The sequence below is a fragment of the Canis aureus genome, chromosome 12 (assembly GCF_053574225.1).
Source record: "Canis aureus isolate CA01 chromosome 12, VMU_Caureus_v.1.0, whole genome shotgun sequence".
Classification (NCBI taxonomy): domain Eukaryota; kingdom Metazoa; phylum Chordata; class Mammalia; order Carnivora; family Canidae; genus Canis; species Canis aureus.
The window spans coordinates 45,236,187-45,259,639 of record NC_135622.1 but is presented as its reverse complement, the minus strand read 5'-3'; the positions used below and the strand labels follow the sequence as shown (position 1 = coordinate 45,259,639).

The window sequence follows — 23,453 nt, the reverse complement described above, 5'->3', positions numbered from 1 at the left end:
TTCATTCATATGTGAAATTTAAGAAACTAAAACAAAGGGAAAAAAGAGACAAACCAAAAAACAAACTCTTAACTATAGAAATCAAACTGGTGGTTAACTGAGGGGAAGTGGGTGAGGGATGGGTGAAATAGGTGAAGGGGATGAAGAGCAGACTTAATGATGAGCACCAAGTGAAGTATAAAGTTGTTGAATCACTGTATTATACACCTGAAACTAATATAACATTGTATGTTAATTGCACTTAAATTTTAAAAATTAAATTATTTTTAAAATCTCCTGCCTAGTTTTACACTATGTACAAAGTAGTCATTAAATTATAATGTGACTGTTTGGATCTAGGCAGAAGCATGATCAAGAAGCATACTTTTTTCTCATTGAATACATATTCTCTCAAAATTCTGGAGATGTGAGGAGAGGTGTGCTAGTCACATGAGAATGAAATACTGCTTCTGACAAGGACAGATGAAGAACAATCTTAACTGGTCCAGACCTATGACAAAAAAATTTGCTCTGGGTCTGTAAGGCAAATTATTTAATATCATAAATCAATATACTTATACTTACTAGACATATGTGTGTTACCTGTTAATATTTTTTTAAAAAAAGAGGCAATAATATTAACAGAGATTGCTAAACAAATCCAAGTACTTCCTCATTTATAGATTTTAAAGAACAAGATAACTTTGTTCAGAGGTAGAGCCTGCCCTCTGCTGGGAAAAAAGGTGAAATTTCCATATATTTCATATTACGTAACTGCCTCTACTAAGCCACTCAGCTAACAAATGGTAGCCATGCTACAAGTGTATTTTGTATAAACACACACACACACTTCCTGCCAAGTGGAAATCAGTCAAATTTTTCTTGGTAAAGTGAAGACCAGGACAAGCAGAGATGTGAATGTAAGGTACGGGTGAGGGCAGGAAATGGCTTCTTTCTGGCACTTCTTGCATAGCCAGAAACAGTTCAGAGTTTCTGTTTGGGAAAATGGAAAAGTTCCAGATGGATGGTTGGCAATGGTTGCACAACAATATGAATGTGCTTAATGCCAGTGAACTGGACATTAAAGAGGTAAAATGTAAATTTTATCTTGTATATCTTTCACAGTAATGGAAAGAAAGTGAGAGATATGACACAGGAGGAAGGGGAGGAGAGGAAGGAGGGGAAGAGAAGGGGGAGGAGGAGGAGGAGGAGGAGGAGGAGGACAACGATGGCAAAGGAAGGATACATAAAGTAAATCAGAAAAGCATGTACGGCCCTGACCAAGGAAAACAAAGGTCAGGGTTAAGATCATTTAACTATACCTGAAATACTTTAAAAGAATTTTCCTCCAAATCTGAATCATTTAAATACGGAGATAAAAATCCCAGTAAATATTATGCATCGTTGTTTCGACAAAGTGCTCTTCTAAAAAGTATAACTTAGTAGAGAAACATGATAGGTAGTTTCTCTGGGTGAATTAACCATTTAAATGGAAAGTCTTGTTCAGATTGTAAGGTGTTCTCCTCTGTATGGCAGACTGGATGCACAGTTGGACATACTCTTTGTACGTTCTTTCATTCATCTATTTAACAAATACTGAGCATTAACTGCATGTAGGCATAACTGCATCATCCCACTCACCACACCACATGTGCTCCTTTGCGATGGGACTTAGCACCACTGCTGCCCCCCAGCACCCTCTCCCTCCCCGCACCTGGACCAGCCCTAATGCCTCAGGGATGCAACCAACACTATTTGGCAGAATGTGACTGCATGACTTCCACAGCTCAGGCAGGAAAGGCAAGGAATTAACAGAGATGGAACACTGATTCTCCAGATGCTTCCTCCCAGAGATGCTCTCTCTGAAAACACAGCCACCATGCTGTGGAATGCACAGGCCACATGCAGGCCACAGGCCATACACAGGTTGGTCCAGTCTACCCATCTGGCTGAGTCCAGTCTTCTAGCTATCCCAGGGCAGATGCTGGATATGGGAGTGAAGAAGCCTTCAGTTATTCAAGCCACCCATCCTGCCTGGTATTTCAGACATCCAGCAGAGACCCCAGATATCATGGAGTAGGGACAACCCAGCCCCTCTGCCTTGTCCAAACTCCTGACACCAAACCCAATGGGCCTAATAATGGTTGTTTTTATGTCACTAGTTTTAAAGAGGCTTATTTTGCAGCCTTATTTTCAATAACTGAAATACTGTACACCGCAGGCCTCTTGGTGGCAGGGTTACTTTGAATCTAGCCCAAGAACCTCAGAGAAGATGATGAATATATTCTTGCAAACTAGAATGTAAAAATGAATACTGATTACATGGCTCAGTGCCTTGTTTCCATGTGGGGGACCTTCTCTGGAAGACCCCTCATTCTTCTGACCAGACTGGTTGGTCCTAGGAAAGGAATGAACATGCCAGCTCAGCCTCTTCCCCTCCCTTGTTTCCTGGTATCTGCAAGCATCACAGAAAACACACGTTTTCCTCTGTGCCCTGAGCCACAAGCTACGGGGCTCTGCTCCCTGCTGGAAAGGCTTGTATTGGGTTGAGCTGTATTCAATTCAGGAGCCACTGGCAAGTCCATTACTTCTTCACAGTTAAAACTACCTTCTTGAACAGATTGGCATCTGCCTAACTCCCAACTGCAACTGTGAGTGGGGAAAAGCAAAGTGGGATTAATCTGGTCTCCTAAAATCCCACTAATAAAAACTGTTAGAAATAGATCACTTCAGTTAGATTTTGTCCCCATCACTCCACAGAAACTGTTCTTGCAAGACAATCCCTACATTGTTAGATGAGGGGCCACTTCTCAGCCTTCTCACTTGATTGTCACAGCACTGGACACAGATAATTACTCCCTCCTCCTCAAAACACTAGTCATGCAAACGTTTTCCAGAACACTTGCTTTCCCTGGCTTTCCTCCTGCATCACTGCTTGCAGGTTCTTTCTCTTCTCCCAGATCCCTTAACGATGACCCCTGAGGTCAGTTCTCATTCCTCTTCTTTCTTCTCTCCTCTATCTCTACTCACTCACCTGGTGGTACCATCCAGTATCATGGCTTTAAATATCAACTACTTGCCAATGACCCCCCCTCCCCAAGCTGACCTTTTTTTTAGATATTTATTTATTTATTTATTCATTCATTCATTCATTCATTCATTCATGAGAGGCACAGACAGAGAGAGAGGCAGAGACACAGGCAGAGGGAGAAGCAGGCTCCATGCAGGGAGCTCGATGTGGGACTCGATCCCAGGTCTCCAGGATCACGCCTGGGCTGAAGGCGGTGCTAAACTGCTGAGCCACCGGGCTGCCCTGAGTTTTCATCTCAGACTCCTTTCTTGATGTCTAGACTCATGTACTACAGCTTATTCAACAATTCTATATGGCTATCTAGTAAGCACCTGAAATTCTGAACTGAATTCCCAAAGAGAACTCTCAATCCTTACCTCTATGTGTGCTCTATCCACAGCTGTCTCATCTCAGCTGATGACAATTCCATCCTTCTAGTTGTTCAAGGCAAAATCTTTTTTTAAAGATTTATTTATTTATTTATTTATTTATTTATTTATGATAGAGAGAGAGAGAGAGAGAGAGAGAGAGAGGCAGACACACAGGAGGAGGGAGAAGCAGACTCCATGCCGGGAGCCTGATGTGGGACTCAATCCCGGGACTCCAGGATCACGCCCTGGGCCAAAGACAGGCGCTAAACCACTAAGCCATCCAGGGATCCCCTTTCAAGGCAAAATCTTAACTCCTGTTGTCTCACAAGCCATAGCCAACCCATTAGGTCAATTTATAAAATATATTCTTGTCCCACCCTTGTCACCACCTCTACTGCCACCATCCTACCGAATCTGGTTTTGATTACTGCAATCATCTCTCCTGAAATGGTCTCTCTGATGCTATCTTTTCCTCCCATTTTACTTTTTACATGTTATACAGACTGATCATTTTATTTATTTTTTAAAGATTTATTTACTTATTTATTTATTACTGATAGACATAGAGAGAGAGGCAGAAACACAGGCAGAGGGAGAAGCAGGCTCCATGCCGGGAGCCCGACGCGGGACTCGATCCCAGGACTCCAGGATCGCGCCCTGGACCAAAGGCAGGCGCCAAACCGCCAAACCACCCAGGGATCCCCCAGACTGATCATTTTAAAAGATAAATCAAGCCATGCGATTCTTCTACTCAAAATCCTATAAAGACTCCTCATTTCCCTGGAGTAAAGGCCAACATCCTTACAATGGCCAGTAAGGCCCTTGTGAGCTCTCTAACCTCCTCCCCAATAGCCCTCCTCCTGTTCACTCCACTCTGGCCACACATGCTTCTCTGCTGTTCCCTGAACTCAGAGGCACACTCCTGCTCTCAGGCTTCATGCTGAAAATGTCTCCTTTTATTCAGATGTCTGCTAACAGACACCAAAGATTCTGCTCAAATCTCACTTCATCAGCACAGCCTATATGACCTGATAACTCTGGATTCTACTTTCTGATTTCTTGCTCATGTGCAAGTCCAGTGTAAATTGACCAAGGGGCTCTGATCCATCAACCAGATACCCAGGCCCCTTTCATCTATGTACTCTTGCCTCTACTAGTTTCTTTGGAAATATTTCCATGTGGCCAATGTCTACTGGGAGTGAGAAGGGTAAAGAGGGGATGAGAGGACACATCTGCTTTAAATGGCCTTGACCCCAGAAGTTACACAGATCACTTGCAAATAAATTCCACTGGTGAGAACTAGTCATATGGCCCCATTTGGCTGCAAGGAGGATGGGCTATGTCATCTAGGTATAGGTCCAGGAAAAGAAGGAAAACATGGATATTAGTAAGGAATTCTAATCACGAAATACCCTTCTCCTCCCTCTTCCTACACATAAAACACACTCAAACTCTCCCAGAAGAAAACCTAAGGTCCCATTTAGTCAGTGCACCTAACGTCAAGTCCAGGACCTCTGGGTACATCAGTCTTCTTCAACAAGACCACATGTAGTTCCTTACAATGCAAACCAGAAACAGGGCAAATTATAGGCACCCACCCTCCCTGGTTCCAATATACAATGAAGGAACATGAGCAGGAGGTTCTTCTTTATCCAATATCCTCCTTGGCAAAGTGAGCTCTGGCACGCTCCCCAGGTACCATGCAACCTTCACAACCCACCTCTTCCCAGAGCAAGTTCTGCGTCCTTAAAAAGTAGTTTTACAGTTCAAACAGTCAATGGCTTGTTAAGTGCAGGCCCACGGTTCCTTTGCCAATATACAATTCCCTCAAAAACTTAGTAGGCCTTTGATCTATTTATTTCCAGTCAGTTCCATGTGCCAGTAACCACACACAAAGTCCTTTCCTAGACACAATTCTCAAGCCTGATTTATGTCTTTGCCTCCATTCCTCTTGCTTTGAAGTAACAGAAGCCACCTGGAGGCCATATGAAACAATAGGTCAGCAGTTTCCAACTTTGGCTGCATGATAGAATCACTTGGGGGAACTTTTAAAAACTGCCTTATCTAAGTTTCATGTACCTTTGACCCATTAAATCAGAAGCTACATAGGTAAGAGCAAGGTGATTTTGATGAACAGCCAAGAATGAGAACACATGCCCTGATCTGATCTTCACCATGGGACTAAGTCACTTTCTTTGACTGAGAAAGTTCAGTAGGCCTTTATTGCTCAAAGCCTTTCTAACTCTTACCTATTGCTCTCAAGGGTCTATAAGCAATCTATTTTTCCTGTCACTGCTCCAACTGTCAGAACTTTCCCTATTCCCTCTCATTTTTTGCTTGAAAACTAATTTCTTTCTTAAGCCCATCTCTTTCTTGTCATCCCTAACCAAAAACAGTCAACATAAACTCACCTACCCCATCCTTTCCAACCTCTGATCTAGAGCTCAGGTGGCATGAAGTGTGCCTTCTAAATTATCATGGATGACAAATCTACTCAATAGGTCACCAAGGCATAACATGGGTTTCTGTCCTCTCCAACTCCAATATTAGTGTCCTCTTGGGGGTTACTTGACTACTAAATCAATGAACACAAATTTTAAGGTTTTTCTTTAACAGAACTCTACTTCCTATACCAACCATTGTAGCAAAAACTAAAACCTCAGAAGCTTAACACAGAGTTTCTCTCCTGCTCCCCTCAAAGTCAAGTAGGTTGGCAGGACATTCTTCTCCACCCATCATTCAAGGACCGGGTTTCCTTTCATTTGTGGTTTTATCCTCCCCTGGGTCCCAGTAAAATTCTTTCCACTAAGCTGGCAGAGAGAACAGAAGAGGCACTCAGCTATTAACAGTCTTATTCTGGGAAGACACATATCACTCTGATCACATTCCACTGATAAGTGCTACTTACACGGTCCTTCCTAGATACAGAGGCAGAGAAATGTAGTCTAGATGTGTGCCCACCAAAAATAGGAAAACAGCGATGTCAGTGAACCCTAATGGTCTCTTTCATACCCCTTACAACTTAAGCCCCACCAGGCAAGAATCTTCATAGATGTACCCCACATGCCTGTAATAGTGTCTGGCACACACAGTAGGGACTCAAATAATATCTTTTGAATGAATACTGAATGCACACAATGAATCACAGATATAATACTACATGGCACTTTTTTTCTAAAATAAAATCAAATGAATGGATTGATGACTAAAAGAATAAATGAATTACAATGCATAGTTACTAAGGTAAAACATTAAACAGAAACTTTTGGAAAAATCAGAGTAAACTTCCAAGCACCAATATAACCTATCAAATCTACAATACAAATTCATATACAAACTTGTTAAATGCACACTATATTTATCTCTTGTGAACACAGAGAAATATTCATTCAAATACTAGTATAAGAACAGTGGACAATCTTCAAAAAATTACTATCAAAGTGATTACACATCTTTTTGTTAATGGAAACTTCTTTACCCACATTAGTCTCAAAATTCACTCACATCTTCCTCAAAGAACAATGGTACTGCACATACAGTTCTAATGTTGAAAACAAGTTACACACACACACACACACACACACAGTGCCAAAAAACCTTACCAGTATGCATCAGTCACACATAATTCATATACTCATCAAAATTCAGAACTGATACCAGCTTCATGCCTATAAGACTAGATTTTTCTTGAAATCTTCAGTCATTACAACAAAAATGAATGAAATTTAAAAAAAGAAAGCTGAAATGAAAATAATAACAAATGGGGTTTTGGCTTACTTTACAAGAATGTTGTGAGGATCATGCAGAAATACAAGAATTCACTTGTGATTTCTGTACTTCCATTCATGTGTGTTTTAACCTAATAACGAAAATTCAATGGAGTATTTGAAACACTGCTTTGTAAGTCATAATACAATATGCAGTCACTTATCTTTAAAAAAAAATGTAAAATTCCCATTTCTAAAAGGACTACAAATTAGCTAAACGAGCAATTTCAAACTAAGATGAACAAAAAGTTCTTCACTCTCTTCCCCTCAACATCTAGAATGAGAATTTTGTCAGAAGAAACACTCCAGGGAGTCCAATCATTATAAATGGTAACCTAGCAAAGAGCCAGCTCAGTATTGAGATTTATACTCTAAACAAAAAACAGTGGAAAGAACATTAACAAATCAATTAAGTGAGACACTTGTACTTTAAGAAAGGGAAAAGTAACAACTTGAAAATCTATAGATTATCTCTATTCAATAAAAAAGAGAAGAAACTACCACATTGTATTTTTTTTTCCTTTGCTTGTTTAAAAAACTTTAGTCACTTCTCAACCAAAAAATACTGGAATTTACAACACAAAGCAACCCAGGATAGGATGTTCAGTTTAACAAAATTTTATGGTTGAGTGTAACTGAAAACCTATCTGATTAAAAAAAAAAATATCTGTAACATGTCAGAGATATAAGAAGTAAAATGTACATGTGGGTTGAAATTTATTTTTTTTTTTTTAAACAAATCCCCAATATGAACTTACTTGCTTTTTTCTGGGTTGAGTTTTAGGAAGGCTAACTAGAAAAAAAAAAAAGAAAATCCCCTGGTAACTGAAGCTTTCTAATACTTAAGGTCCAGCAGGATTAACAAGGGTAAGAACCTAAATCCTGATTTATATGTATGACCCTGTATATTGTTCTACCCTTTAGCAAACCAACCAACCAACCAATGAAACCCAGAGAGAAAAATTTTTTAAATCAACTTTTTGGAAATAAAAGTACAGCATTTAAAAAACTGAAAATAAATTGAGAAAAGGAAAGAAAAATGATTGATGCTAAGCTGGTTACAGGATTTACAACCAGCACAGGACAATCACACACATTGACTTCCACCCAAATATTGTTATTTAAAGGATGACTTTTGAAAGTAAGGACACCAATGTGGCAACTGTAAAAATACAGTTTTTCAACTGTATTTTCTTCAACTTCAGACAGACAAAAATTTAACTCCTTTACTTCATGCACCTTTCTTTGCAATATTTATATAAGCCCTACAGTGAAGGAATATGAAGTGAAGAAAATATGCTTGAAAAAAAGAACTTTAAATCTTACTTAAAGCTCAGAGAATAAGCTTTAGGGGGATACCCCTTGCACAATTTTTTTTTCATTTAAAATACTTTTTATTTTTTATTTTATTTTTTTATAATAAAATAATTTTTATTGGTGTTCAATTTACCAACATACAGAATAACACCCAGTGCTCATCCCGTCAAGTGCCCCCCTCAGTGCCCATCACCCACTCACCCCCACCCCCCACCCTCCTCCCCTTCCACCACCCCTAGATCGTTTCCCAGAGTTAGGAGTCTTTATGTTCTGTCTCCCTTTCTGATATTTCCCACACATTTCTTCTCCCTTCCCTTATATTCCCTTTCACTATTATTTATATTCCCCAAATGAATGAGAACATACACTGTTTGTCCTTCTCCGATTGACTTACTTCACTCAGCATAATACCCTCCAGTTCCATCCACGTTGAAGCAAATGGTGGGTATTTGTCGTTCCTAATGGCTGAGTAATATTCCATTGTATACATAGACCACATCTTCTTTATCCATTCATCTTTCGATGGACACCGAGGCTCCTTCCACAGTTTGGCTATTGTGGACATTGCTGCTATAAACATCAGGGTGCAGGTGTTCCGGCGTTTCATTGCATCTGAATCATTGGGGTAAATCCCCAGCAGTGCAATTGCTGGGTCGTAGGGCAGGTCTATTTTTAACTCTTTGAGGAACCTCCACACAGTTTTCCAGAGTGGCTGCACCAGTTCACATTCCCACCAACAGTGCAAGAGGGTTCCCTTTTCTCCACATCCTCTCCAACATTTGTTGTTTCCTGCTTTGTTAATTTGCCCCATTCTCACTGGTGTGAGGTGGTATCTCATTGTGGTTTTGATTTGTATTTCCCTGATGGCAAGTGATGCAGAGCATTTTCTCATGTGCATGTTGGCCATGTCTATGTCTTCCTCTGTGAGATTTCTCTTCATGTCTTTTGCCCATTTCATGATTGGATTGTTTGTTTCTTTGGTGTTGAGTTTAATAAGTTCTTTATAGATCTTGGAAACTAGCCCTTTATCTGATATGTCATTTGCAAATATCTTCTCCCATTCTGTAGGTTGTCTTTTAGTTTTGTTGACTGTATCCTTTGCTGTGCAAAAGCTTCTTATCTTGATGAAGTCCCAATAGTTCATTTTTGCTTTTGTTTCTTTTGCCTTCGTGGATGTATCTTGCAAGAAGTTACTGTGGCCAAGTTCAAAAAGGGTGTTGCCTGTGTTCTCCTCTAGGATTTTGATGGAATCTGGTCTCACATTTAGATCTTTCATCCATTTTGAGTTTATCTTTGTGTATGGTGAAAGAGAGTGGTCTAGTTTCATTCTTCTGCATGTGGATGTCCAATCTTCCCAGCACCATTTATTGAAGAGACTGTCTTTCTTCCAATGGATAGTCTTTCCTCCTTTATCGAATATTAGTTGGCCATAAAGTTCAGGGTCCACTTCTGGGTTCTCTATTCTGTTCCATTGATCTATGTGTCTGTTTTTGTGCCAGTACCACACTGTCTTGATGACCACAGCTTTGTAGTACAACCTGAAATCCGGCATTGTGATGCCCCCAGATATGGTTTTCTTTTTTAAAATTCCCCTGGCTATTCGGGGTCTTTTCTGATTCCATACAAATCTTAAAATAATTTGTTCTAACTCTCTGAAGAAAGTCCATGGTATTTTGATAGGGATTGCATTAAACGTGTAAATTGCCCTGAGTAACACTGACATTTTCACAATATTAATTCTGCCAATCCATGAGCATGGAATATTTTTCCATCTCTTTGTGTCTTCCTCAATTTCTTTCAGAAGTGTTCTATAGTTTTTAGGGCATAGATCCTTTACCTCTTTGGTAAGGTTTATTCCTAGGTATCTTATGCTTTTGGGTGTAATTGTAAATGGGATTGACTCCTTAATTTCTCTTTCTTCAGTCTCATTGTTAGTGTATAGAAATGCCATTGATTTCTGGGCATTGATTTTGTATCCTGCCACGCTACCAAATTGCTGTATGAGTTCTAGCAATCTTGGGGTGGAGTCTTTTGGGTTTTCTATGTAGAGTATCATGTCATCGGTGAAGAGGGAGAGTTTGACTTCCTCTTTGCCAATTTGAATGCCTTTAATGTCTTTTTGTTGTCTGATTGCTGAGGCTAGGACTTCCAATACTATGTTGAATAGCAGTGGTGAGAGTGGACATCCCTGTCTTGTTCCTGATCTTAGGGGAAAGGCTCCCAGTGCTTCCCCATTGAGAATGATATTTGCTGTGGGCTTTTTGTAGATGGCTTTTAAGATGTCGAGGAAAGTTCCCTCTATCCCTACACTCTGAAGAGTTTTGATCAGGAATGGATGCTGTATTTTGTCAAATGCTTTCTCTGCATCTAATGAGAGGATCATATGGTTCTTGGTTTTTCTCTTGCTGATATGATGAATCACATTGATTGTTTTACGAGTGTTGAACCAGCCTTGTGTCCCGGGGATAAATCCTACTTGGTCATGGTGAATAATTTTCTTAATGTGCTGTTGGATCCTATTGGCTAGTATCTTGTTGAGAATTTTTGCATCCATGTTCATCAGGGATATTGGTCTGTAATTCTCCTTTTTGGTGAGGTCTTTGTCTGGTTTTGGAATTAAGGTGATGCTGGCCTCATAGAACGAATTTGGAAGTACTCCATCTCTTTCTATCTTTCCAAACAGCTTTAGTAGAATAGGTATGATTTCTTCTTTAAACGTTTGATAGAATTCCCCTGGGAAGCCATCTGGCCCTGGACTCTTGTGTCTTGGGAGGTTTTTGATGACTGCTTCAATTTCCTCCCTGGTTATTGGCCTGTTCAGGTTTTCTATTTCTTCCTGTTCCAGTTTTGGTAGTTTGTGGCTTTCCAGGAATGCGTCCACTTCTTCTAGATTGCCTAATTTATTGGCGTATAGCTGTTTATAATATGTTTTTAAAATCGTTTGTATTTCCTTGGTGTTGGTAGTGATCTCTCCTTTCTCATTCATGATTTTATTAATTTGAGTCTCCTCTCTCTTCTTTTTAATAAGGCTGGCTAATGGTTTATCTATCTTATTAATTCTTTCAAAGAACCAACTCCTGGTTCTGTTGATCTGTTCCACAGTTCTTCTGGTCTCGATTTCGTTGAGTTCTGCTCGAATTTTAATTAACTCTCTTCTTCTGCTGGGCGTGGGGTCAATCTATTTATTCTCTAGCTCCTTTAGGTGTAAGGTTAGCTTTTGTATTTGAGTTCTTTCCAGTTTTTGAATGGATGCTTGTATTGCGATGTATTTCCCCCTTAGGACTGCTTTTGCTGCATCCCAAAGATTTTGAACGGTTGTATCTTCATTCTCATTAGTTTCCATGAATCTTTTTAATTCTTCCTTAATTTCCTGGTTGACCCTTTCATCTTTTAGCAGGATGGTCCTTAACCTCCACGTGTTTGAGGTCCTTCCAAACTTCTTGTTGTGATTTAGTTCTAATTTCAAGGCATTATGGTCTGAGAATATGCAGGGGACGATCCCAATCTTTTGGTATCGGTTCAGACCCGATTTGTGACCCAGTATGTGGTCTATTCTGGAGAAAGTTCCATGTGCACTTGAGAAGAATGTGTATTCAGTTGAGTTTGGATGTAAAGTTCTGTAGATATCTGTGAAATCCATCTGGTCCAGTGTATCATTTAAAGCTCTCGTTTCTTTGGAGATGTTGTGCTTAGAAGACCTATCGAGGGTAGAAAGAGCTAGATTGAAGTCACCAAGTATAAGTGTATTATTATCTAAGTATTTCTTCACTTTGGTTATTAATTGGTTTAAATATTTGGCAGCTCCCACATTCGGGGCATATATATTCAGGATTGTCAAGTCCTCTTGTTGGATAGATCCTTTAAGTATGAGATAGTGTCCCTCTTCATCTCTCACTACAATCTTCGGGGTAAATTTTAGTTTATCTGATATAAGGATGGCTACCCCTGCTTTCTTTTGAGGACCATTTGAATGGTAAATGGTTCTCCAACCTTTTATTTTCAGGCTGTAGGTGTCCTTCTGTCTAAAATGAGTCTCTTGTAGACAGCAAATAGATGGGTCCTGCTTTTTTATCCAGTCTGAAACCCTGCGCCTTTTGATGGGGTCATTAAGCCCGTTCACGTTCAGAGTTACTACTGACAGATAGGAGTTTAGAGTCACCATGATATCTATTCAGTTCTTGTTTTTGTGGATTGTTCCACTGAATTTCTTCTTAAAGGGGAATTTTAAGAGTCCCCCTTAAAATTTCTTGCAGAGCTGGTTTGGAGGTCACATATTCTTTCAGTTCCTACCTGTCTTGGAAGCTCTTTATCTCTCCTTCCATTTTGAATGAGAGCCTTGCTGGATAAAGTATTCTTGGTTGCATATTCTTCTCCTTTAGGACCCTGAATATATCCTGCTAGCCCTTTCTGGCCTGCCAGGTCTCTGTGGAGAGGTCTGCTGTTACCCTAATATTCCTCCCCATAAAAGGCAGGGATTTCTTGTCTCTTGCTGCTTTAAGGATCTTCTCTTTATCTTTGCAATTTGCAAGCTTCACTATTAGATGTCGAGGTGTTGAACGGTTTTTATTGATTTTAGGGGGGATCTCTCTATTTCCTGGATCTGAATGCCTGTTTCCCTTCCCAGATTAGGAAAGTTTTCAGCTATGATTTGTTCAAATACATATTCTGGCCCTCTGTCCCTTTTGGCGCCCTCGGGAACCCCAATTAAACGTAGGTTTTTCTTCCTCAGGCTGTTGTTTATTTCCCTTAATCTAACCTCATGGTCTTTTAATTGTCTCTTTTTTCCTCAGTTTCCCTCTTTGCCATCAACTTGTCTTCTATGTCACTCACTCGTTCTTCCACCTTGTTAACCCTCGTCGTTAGGACTTCTAGTTTGGATTGCATCTCATTCAATTGATTTTTAATTTCTGCCTGATTGGATCTAAATTCTGCAGTCATAAAGTCTCTTGAGTCCTTTATGCTTTTTTCTAGAGCCACCAGTAGCTGTATGATAGTGCTTCTGAATTGGCTTTCTGACATTGAATTGTAATCCAGATTTTGTAACTGTATGGGAGAGAGGACTGTTTCTGATTCTTTCGTTTGAGGTGAGGTTTTCCTTCTAGTCATTTTGCTCAGTGCAGAATGGCCAAAAACAAGTTGTATTGGGGAAAAGGAGAAAAAGAGAAAGAAGGAAAGAAAAGAGAAAAAGAAAAAAAGAAAAAAAGAAGAAAAAGAGAAAGAGAAAGAAAAAGAATGAAAGGGAAAAAAGGGTGGGGGAAGCAAACAGAAATCAAAAAGAAAAAAAAAGAAAAAAGAAAAAAAAAAACCCCACGGGGGAGTATCTTCTGATTCTGTATACTTTAAGTCCCTTGACTTCCCCTGGAACTTGTCCGTCTAGCTGGTCTTCTGGGGGAGGGGCCTGTTGTGCTGAATTTCAGGTGTTAGCACTTGGGGTTGCTGCTCTGCCCCCTGCCTGGTGCAGGGCTCAGTGGGGGTTGTTTACCCCGTGAGGCCCCAGGAGGAACAACCCCAGTGGCGGGGCCAGCTCTGGAGCCCTGGATTCAGCCCCCACAGGAACTCTGAAGCTCTCCGCCTGCAGGGCCTGGATGCTCCGGGGCGGGTCCACTGATCTGCTCAGCTCGGGGCAGGAGCGTCCTTGCTGTCCTGGGCCCTCCCAGCCTCTGCCTGTCCCCGGGAGGAGGCGGGATCCTGGGCTATGTCCCGGCGCCCTGGGCTCCGGGGCCTGCGCTGTTGGATTCGCGCTCCCGCCCCGCAGCCCCCTCCGCGGAGCCGCAGCCCGAGCACCGCCGAGCTGCTCCCAGAGCCACACAGCCCCCTCCGCGCGGAGCCTCTTCCTCTGCCGGAGCGGCCTCCGAGCGGCTCCGGGCCGCACAGTCCCCCCCCCCCCGCCCCCCTTGCACAATTTTAAAATAAGAAGACACTTTTCACTTACTTTTCCATTTCAATTGTAATAGTAACCCCTGGAATTTTAAAAATTCTACTTTTAAAATCAAGTGATGGAAATAAACAAATAAAATCAGATGACGAAGCACAATGTATTTGCAACTCATCATAACCGTTACCATGAAGATTTGATTACACCGCATCCTTATTCGTTAGGCATCTATCAGGAAGCTGGCCCAGTGCTGTCACTGCAGAGACAGATTAACAGTAGAGGACATAGACTGAGACACAAAGTGATTACCCAAGAGGAGTGCTCCTTCATCTGGTGTTGGTTGCTGTGAGGGCCGCTGGCATGGCCACGCCAAAAGCAGTTTTGGCAGAGCTGGTAGTTGTGGCACTGCTGGCATCGGTACCGGAAACCCATCATACTCTCACAGCGGCAGTAAGAGCATTCCACGGGATGGAAGACTTGCGGAGGGCAGAAAGCAAGGCAGGGGATGGACGAGGTGGGGGTGAGGGGAGAACAGGGGAGAGAAAGAAGTCATTTTCATTGAAGAATAAAGTCAATACAGTGGAAAACCAAATATCATGTAAAAAAGCAAAGGTGAAAACAAAATTAGAATTGAAAATTCTAAATTGTCTTTTAATTAACGGAACCTGCCATTTACGGGAATAAAAGGGAAAGACAATAGAGGAGAAAATGGTTTTTCAGGTTAGAATATTACATTCCAATCCACCTTAGAAAATAACCAATTTCTTTTTCTTTTTTTCTCTTTTACCAATTTCTTTCTTTTTTTTTTTTTTAAATGAAACTCATGTTTCTCAAAACTCAGATAAATATATAAGGAAAGAAGAGAGAGAAACCCTCTCAGTCTAAAACTTATTTTCCAAACCTGTTGCTTTTTAAAGAGATATATCATTGTTAGCTATAGAGACATTTATCTCCTTCACTGACATGAGATCTGTGAGAGCCAGGATGACATACTATGTGTCTCTGTTACCTGAAAATACTATGTATTTTACTCAGTACCTTCAACTGAAGGCCTTCAAATGTTGGTTGAATTAAAAGCTACCATACACCTGGGTGTAAGTGGTAACTGGTAAAAAAAAAAAAAAAAAAAATCAGGTATATTACCATGTTAGTTTTAGGTAAGAGTTCTAAGTAGAACAGTAAAATAAAGTACTCTAGACTAATGAAGGGGCAGTGATTTGGAAGAAGAGAAACTCAAGGACCTGTCATTCTTTTCTCCACTTAACGAGCATCTCACCTTATGAAAAACTGCCAGGTAGCAGTCAGGATTCATAGAGATTGCTGGGATTCTCTTACAATCTGAACCTCCAGTTCATTGAGTGGGAAACGGGCAATGCACAACTGTATGTTACAGGCGGTTGTTTATACTTTTAAGTGTTGGTAGCATAATTAATTGTCCCCTCTGACAATTTAATTCTGAACACAAGAAATGGAAGTCAATAGGAAAGGGGCATATAGTATTTAAGTCTTCATTTGAATAACTCTTTCTAGTACTATGTGTACAAATCCAATCTTATAAGGATTTTTGGTCCTGTTTCCAAAAATGTACATTAACTAGGGAATCAAGACTCAAAAAAACAAACAAAAATGAACACTAGGAGAGAAAACCAATGTAACAGGATCATTAAAGACTAAAAAAAAGTAAAATCAGGAATGAGAACTCCAAAGGACATACTTCCTTTAAGAAATTCAAGCTTTCTGTCATCAAGATATTTCTAAGGCATAATGGAAGTACTAAGAAGAATCTGTGCTCCAAATTAAAACTATACAACCTAGTAAAGTTTTACCAAATAACACCATTTCCAAATCAATCTAGAGCTCACATCAACAGAGTCAACATCAACATACCAGCATTTATAATTCTATACAATTTTTATTGATATTAAATAATATATGTACATTAATATTAAATTATTAAGTACATTCTGATAATCTTGGTTGAACATGTATATATATCTGTGTAATTCTTCTTCACTTCTATACCAGTCAAGAGCCAGTGCTTGTATTAGACTGTGTAGTGGGCTGACCAGGTGGATATGGAAAGAACCAGAATGTGGAGAGGATCACTAAGTGTACTGGGTCAATTACAAATAAGATCAGGTTTTGGTAAAAGTATTCTTTTTGGAAGAATGCATCATGTTGTAATCTTCTTATAAACAATATAGTTGGATTAGTAAACCAATATAAAAAGCACAATTTTTGTGTAGATATCTACCCTATAGTTACTTCAACATAATTCAAGTGATGAATTTCATAGAAAGAGCCCAAACTACAATACCATATAGAAATACCACAATTTTAGAATTTATTTCCCTAACATAAAAATTAAGATATGTAGATAAATGTTATTGTGATAGATAAAATGTTTTATTTTCAAGATATGTCAATGAGTTCATATTATTTCTCTGTAGCTGAGAAAAATATCACTAACCCCATAAGAATGTAATCAATAAATACTATACACAAAGTCACAATAAAATGTTCATATGGATAACAAAAATCAGGACAAATGAGATTCTTTCTATATGGTATGGCAGATACAAAATGATTTTATAAAACAAACTGAATATAAAAGTCCTAAAACACTTCAGGCTTTAAAAGTATTGCCTCCAAAAGAGCCAATAATACTCCAATAATACTATAATAACTTAACAATATAAATCTCTATCCAAAAATCCAGTTAGGGGGAGGAGCAAGATGGCTGAAGAGCAGGGTCTCCAAATCACCTGTCTCCACCAAACTACCTAGAAAACCTTCAAATTATCCTGAAAATCTATGAATTCAGCCTGAGATTTAAAGAGAGAACAGCTGGAATGCAACAGTGAGAAGAGTTCGCGCTTCTATCAAGGTAGGAAGACGGGGAAAAGGAAATAAAGAAACAAAGGCCTCCAAGGGGGAGGGGCCCGCGAGGAGCCGGGCTGAGGCCGGGGCGAGTGTCCCCAGGACAGGAGAGCCCCGTCCCGGAGGAGCAGGAGCTGCACCGACCTTCCGGGGGGAAAGGGGCTCGCGGGGAGGTGGAGCAGGACCCAGGAGGGCGAGGAGGCCCTCGGGCTCCCTGGGACAGTAACAGAGCAACTGCGCGCCCAGGAGAGTGCGCCGAGCTCCCTAAGGGCTGCAGCGCGCACGGCGGGACCCGGAGCAGCTCGGGGGGCTCGGGCAGAGGAAGAGGCTCCGTGCAGAGGGGCCTGCGCGGTTCCAGGAGCAGCTCGGAGGGGCTCGGGCGGCGGCTCCGCGGAGGGGGCTGCGCGGCCCGGGAGCGCGAATCCACCAGCGCAGGCTCCGGAGCACAGGGCGCCGGGACACAGCCCAGGATCCGGCCTCCCCCGGGACAGGCAGAGGCCGGGAGGGCCCAGGACACCGAGGACGCCCCTGCCCCAGCTGAGCAGATCAGCGGCCCCGCCCGGAGCCCCCAGGCCCTGCAGACGGAGTTCCTGCCGGAGCTGAATCCAGGTTTCCAGAGCTGCCCCGCCACTGGGGCTGTTCCTCCTGTGGCCTCACGGGGTAAACAACCCCCACTGAGCCCTGCACCAGGCAGGGGCACAGCAGCTCCCCCAACTGCTAACACCTGAAAATCAGCACAACAGGCCCCTCCCCCAGAAGACCAGCTAGACTGACAACTTCCAGGAGAAGCCAAGGGACTTAAAGAACACAGAATCAGAAGATACTCCCCGGTGGTTCTTTTTTTGTTTGTTTGTTTTTGTTGTTTTTGTTTTTGTTTTGTTTTGCTTTTTGATTTGTTTCCTTCCCCCACCCCCTTTTTTTCTCCTTTCTTTTTCTTTCTCTTTTTCTTCTTCTTTTTTTTTTTTTTTCGTTTTTTTTTTTTCTTTTTCTTCCCTTTTTTTTTCTCTTTCTCTTTTCTTTCCTTCTTTCTCTCCTCTCTTTTTCCCAATACAACTTGCTTTTGGCCACTCTGCACTGAGCAAAATGACTAGAAGGAAAACCTCACCTCAAAAGAAAGAATCAGAAACAGTCCTCTCTCCCACAGAGTTACAAAATCTGGATTACAATTCAATGTCAGAAAGCCAATTCAGAAGCACTATTATACAGCTACTGGTGGCTCTAGAAAAAAGTATAAAGGACTCAAGAGACTTCATGACTGCAGAATTTAGAGCTAATCAGGCAGAAATTAAAAATCAATTGAATGAGATGCAATCCAAACTAGAAGTCCTAACGACGAGGGTTAACGAGGTGGAAGAACGAGTGAGTGACCTAGAAGACAAGTTGATAACAAAGAGGGAAACTGAGGAAAAAAGAGACAAACAATTAAAAGACCATGAAGATAGATTAAGGGAAATAAACGACAGCCTGAGGAAGAAAAACCTACGTTTAATTGGGGTTCCCGAGGGCGCCGAAAGGGACAGGGGGCCAGAATATGTATTTGAACAAATTCTAGCTGAAAACTTTCCTAATCTGGGAAGGGAAACAGGCATTCAGATCCAGGAAATAGAGAGATCCCCCCCTAAAATCAATAAAAACCGTTCAACACCTCGACATTTAATTGTGAAGCTTGCAAATTCCAAAGATAAGGAGAAGATCCTTAAAGCAGCAAGAGACAAGAAATCCCTGACTTTTATGGGGAGGAGTATTAGGGTAACAGCAGACCTCTCCACAGAGACCTGGCAGGCCAGAAAGGGCTGGCAGGATATATTCAGGGTCCTAAATGAGAAGAACATGCAACCAAGAATACTGTATCCAGCAAGGCTCTCATTCAAAATGGAAGGAGAGATAAAGAGCTTCCAAGACAGGCAGCAACTAAAAGAATATGTGACCTCCAAACCAGCTCTGCAAGAAATTTTAAGGGGGCCTCTTAAAATTCCCCTTTAAAAAGAAGTTCAGTGGAACAGTCCACAAAAACAAAGACTGAATAGATATCATGATGACACTAAACTCATATCTCTCAATAGTAACTCTGAATGTGAACGGGCTTAATGACCCCATCAAAAGGCGCAGGGTTTCAGACTGGATAAAAAAGCAGGACCCATCTATTTGCTGTCTACAAGAGACTCATTTTAGACAGAAGGACACCTACAGCCTGAAAATAAAAGGTTGGAGAACCATTTACCATTCGAATGGTCCTCAAAAGAAAGCAGGGGTAGCCATCCTTATATCAGATAAACTAAAATTTACCCCAAAGACTGTAGTGAGAGATGAAGAGGGACACTATCTCATACTTAAAGGATCTATTCAACAAGAGGACTTAACAATCCTCAATATATATGCTCCGAATGTGGGAGCTGCCAAATATATAAATCAATTATTAACCAAAGTGAAGAAATACTTAGATAATAATACACTTATACTTGGTGACTTCAATCTAGCTCTTTCTATACTCGATAGGTCTTCTAAGCAAAACATCTCCAAAGAAACGAGAGCTTTAAATGATACACTGGACCAGATGGATTTCACAGATATCTACAGAACTTTACATCCAAACTCAACTGAATACACATTCTTCTCAAGCGCACATGGAACTTTCTCCAGAATAGACCACATATTGGGTCACAAATCGGGTCTGAACCGATACCAAAAGATTGGGATTGTCCCCTGCATATTCTCGGACCATAATGCCTTGAAATTAGAACTAAATCACAACAAGAAGTTTGGAAGGACCTCAAACACATGGAGGTTAAGGACCATCCTGCTAAAAGATAAAAGGGTCAACCAGGAAATTAAGGAAGAATTAAAAAGATTCATGGAAACTAATGAGAATGAAGATACAACCGTTCAAAATCTTTGGGATGCAGCAAAAGCAGTCCTAAGGGGGAAATACATCGCAATACAAGCATCCATTCAAAAACTGGAAAGAACTCAAATACAAAAGCTAACCTTACACATAAAGGAGCTAGAGAAAAAACAGCAAATAGATCCTACACCCAAGAGAAGAAGGGAGTTAATAAAGATTCGAGCAGAACTCAACGAAATCGAGACCAGAAGAACTGTGGAACAGATCAACAGAACCAGGAGTTGGTTCTTTGAAAGAATTAATAAGATAGATAAACCATTAGCCAGCCTTATTAAAAAGAAGAGAGAGGAGACTCAAATTAATAAAATCATGAATGAGAAAGGAGAGATCACTACCAACACCAAGGAAATACAAACGATTTTAAAAACATATTATGAACAGCTATACGCCAATAAATTAGGCAATCTAGAAGAAATGGACGCATTCCTGGAAAGCCACAAACTACCAAAACTGGAACAGGAAGAAATAGAAAACCTGAACAGGCCAATAACCAGGGAGGAAATTGAAGCAGTCATCAAAAACCTCCCAAGACACAAGAGTCCAGGGCCAGATGGCTTCCCAGGAGAATTTTATCAAACGTTTAAAGAAGAAATCATACCTATTCTCCTAAAGCTGTTTGGAAAGATAGAAAGAGATGGAGTACTTCCAAATTCGTTCTATGAAGCCAGCATCACCTTAATTCCAAAGCCAGACAAAGACCCCGCCAAAAAGGAGAATTACAGACCAATATCCCTGATGAACATGGATGCAAAAATTCTCAACAAGATACTGGCCAATAGGATCCAACAGTACATTAAGAAAATTATTCACCATGACCAAGTAGGATTTATCCCTGGGACACAAGGCTGGTTCAACACCCGTAAAACAATCAATGTGATTCATCATATCAGCAAGAGAAAAACCAAGAACCATATGATCCTCTCATTGGATGCAGAGAAAGCATTTGACAAAATACAGCATCCATTCCTGATCAAAACTCTTCAGAGTGTAGGGATAGAGGGAACATTCCTCGACATCTTAAAAGCCATCTATGAAAAGCCCACAGCAAATATCATTCTCAATGGGGAAGCACTGGGAGCCTTTCCCCTAAGATCAGGAACAAGACAGGGATGTCCACTCTCACCACTGCTATTCAACATAGTACTGGAAGTCCTAGCCTCAGCAATCAGACAACAAAAAGACATTAAAGGCATTCAAATTGGCAAAGAAGAAGTCAAACTCTCCCTCTTCGCCGATGACATGATACTCTACATAGAAAACCCAAAAGTCTCCACCCCAAGATTGCTAGAACTCATACAGCAATTCGGTAGCGTGGCAGGATACAAAATCAATGCCCAGAAGTCAGTGGCATTTCTATACACTAACAATGAGACTGAAGAAAGAGAAATTAAGGAGTCAATCCCATTTACAATTACACCCAAAAGCATAAGATACCTAGGAATAAACCTCACCAAAGATGTAAAGGATCTATACCCTCAAAACTATAGAACACTTCTGAAAGAAATTGAGGAAGACACAAAGAGATGGAAAAATATTCCATGCTCATGGATTGGCAGAATTAATATTGTGAAAATGTCAATGTTACCCAGGGCAATATACACGTTTAATGCAATCCCTATCAAAATACCATGGACTTTCTTCAGAGAGTTAGAACAAATTATTTTAAGATTTGTGTGGAATCAGAAAAGACCCCGAATAGCCAGGGGAATTTTAAAAAAGAAAACCATATCTGGGGGCATCACAATGCCAGATTTCAGGTTGTACTACAAAGCTGTGGTCATCAAGACAGTGTGGTACTGGCACAAAAACAGACACATAGATCAGTGGAACAGAATAGAGAATCCAGAAGTGGACCCTGAACTTTATGGGCAACTAATATTCGATAAAGGAGGAAAGACTATCCATTGGAAGAAAGACAGTCTCTTCAATAAATGGTGCTGGGAAAATTGGACATCCACATGCAGAAGAATGAAACTAGACCACTCTCTTTCACCATACACAAAGATAAACTCAAAATGGATGAAAGATCTAAATGTGAGACAAGATTCCATCAAAATCCTAGAGAAGAACACAGGCAACACCCTTTTTGAAGTCGGCCATAGTAACTTCTTGCAAGATACATCCACGAAGGCAAAAGAAACAAAAGCAAAAATGAACTATTGGGACTTCATCAAGATAAGAAGCTTTTGCACAGCAAAGGATACAGTCAACAAAACTAAAAGACAACCTACAGAATGGGAGAAGATATTTGCAAATGACATATCAGATAAAGGGCTAGTTTCCAAGATCTATAAAGAACTTATTAAACTCAACACCAAAGAAACAAACAATCCAATCATGAAATGGGCAAAAGACATGAACAGAAATCTCACAGAGGAAGACATAGACATGGCCAACATGCATATGAGAAAATGCTCTGCATCGCTTGCCATCAGGGAAATACAAATCAAAACTACAATGAGATACCACCTCACACCAGTGAGAATGGGGCAAATTAACAAGGCAGGAAACAACAAATGTTGGAGAGGATGCGGAGAAAAGGGAACCCTCTTACACTGTTGGTGGGAATGTGAACTGGTGCAGCCACTCTGGAAAACTGTGTGGAGGTTCCTCAAACAGTTAAAAATATACCTGCCCTACAACCCAGCAATTGCACTGTTGGGGATTTACCCCAAAGACACAAATGCAATGAAACGCCGGGACACCTGCACCCCGATGTTTATAGCAGCAATGGCCACGATAGCCAAACTGTGAAAGGAGCCTCGGTGTCCAACGAAAGATGAATGGATAAAGAAGATGTGGTTTATGTATACAATGGAATATTACTCAGCTATTAGAAATGACAAATACCCACCATTTGCTTCAACGTGGATGGAAGTGGAGGGTATTATGCTGAGTGAAGTAAGTCAGTCGGAGAAGGACAAACATTATATGTTCTCATTCATTTGGGGAATATAAATAATAGTGAAAGGGAAAATAAGGGAAGGGAGAAGAAATGTGTGGGAAATATCAGAAAGGGAGACAGAACGTAAAGACTGCTAACTCTGGGAAACGAACTAGGGGTGGTAGAAGGGGAGGAGGGCGGGGGGTGGGAGTGAATGGGTGACGGGCACTGGGTGTTATTCTGTATGTTAGTAAATTGAACACCAATAAAAAATAAAAAAAAAATAAAAAAAAATAAAAAAAAAACAAAAAAAAACAAAACCAAAACCAAAACCAACAACAACAACAAAAAAAAAGAAAAGAAAAGAAAGAAAAGAAAAAGAAAAAGGAAAAAAATAATTTAATTAAA

General features: G+C 40.6%; 1 protein-coding gene across 18 annotated transcripts in view; it reads right to left on the bottom strand.

Moving 5' to 3' along the window:
- DTNB (dystrobrevin beta) overlaps positions 1 to 23,453 on the bottom strand; it is a 251,457-nt gene that overhangs the window by 144,691 nt on the left and 83,313 nt on the right. For all 18 annotated transcript variants that reach the window (XM_077843868.1, XM_077843882.1, XM_077843874.1 and 15 more), the window contains exon 8: positions 14,689 to 14,855. In XM_077843868.1, coding sequence (XP_077699994.1) covers positions 14,689 to 14,855 — 167 coding nt within the window. The remainder of the gene's footprint in view (positions 1 to 14,688; positions 14,856 to 23,453) is intronic.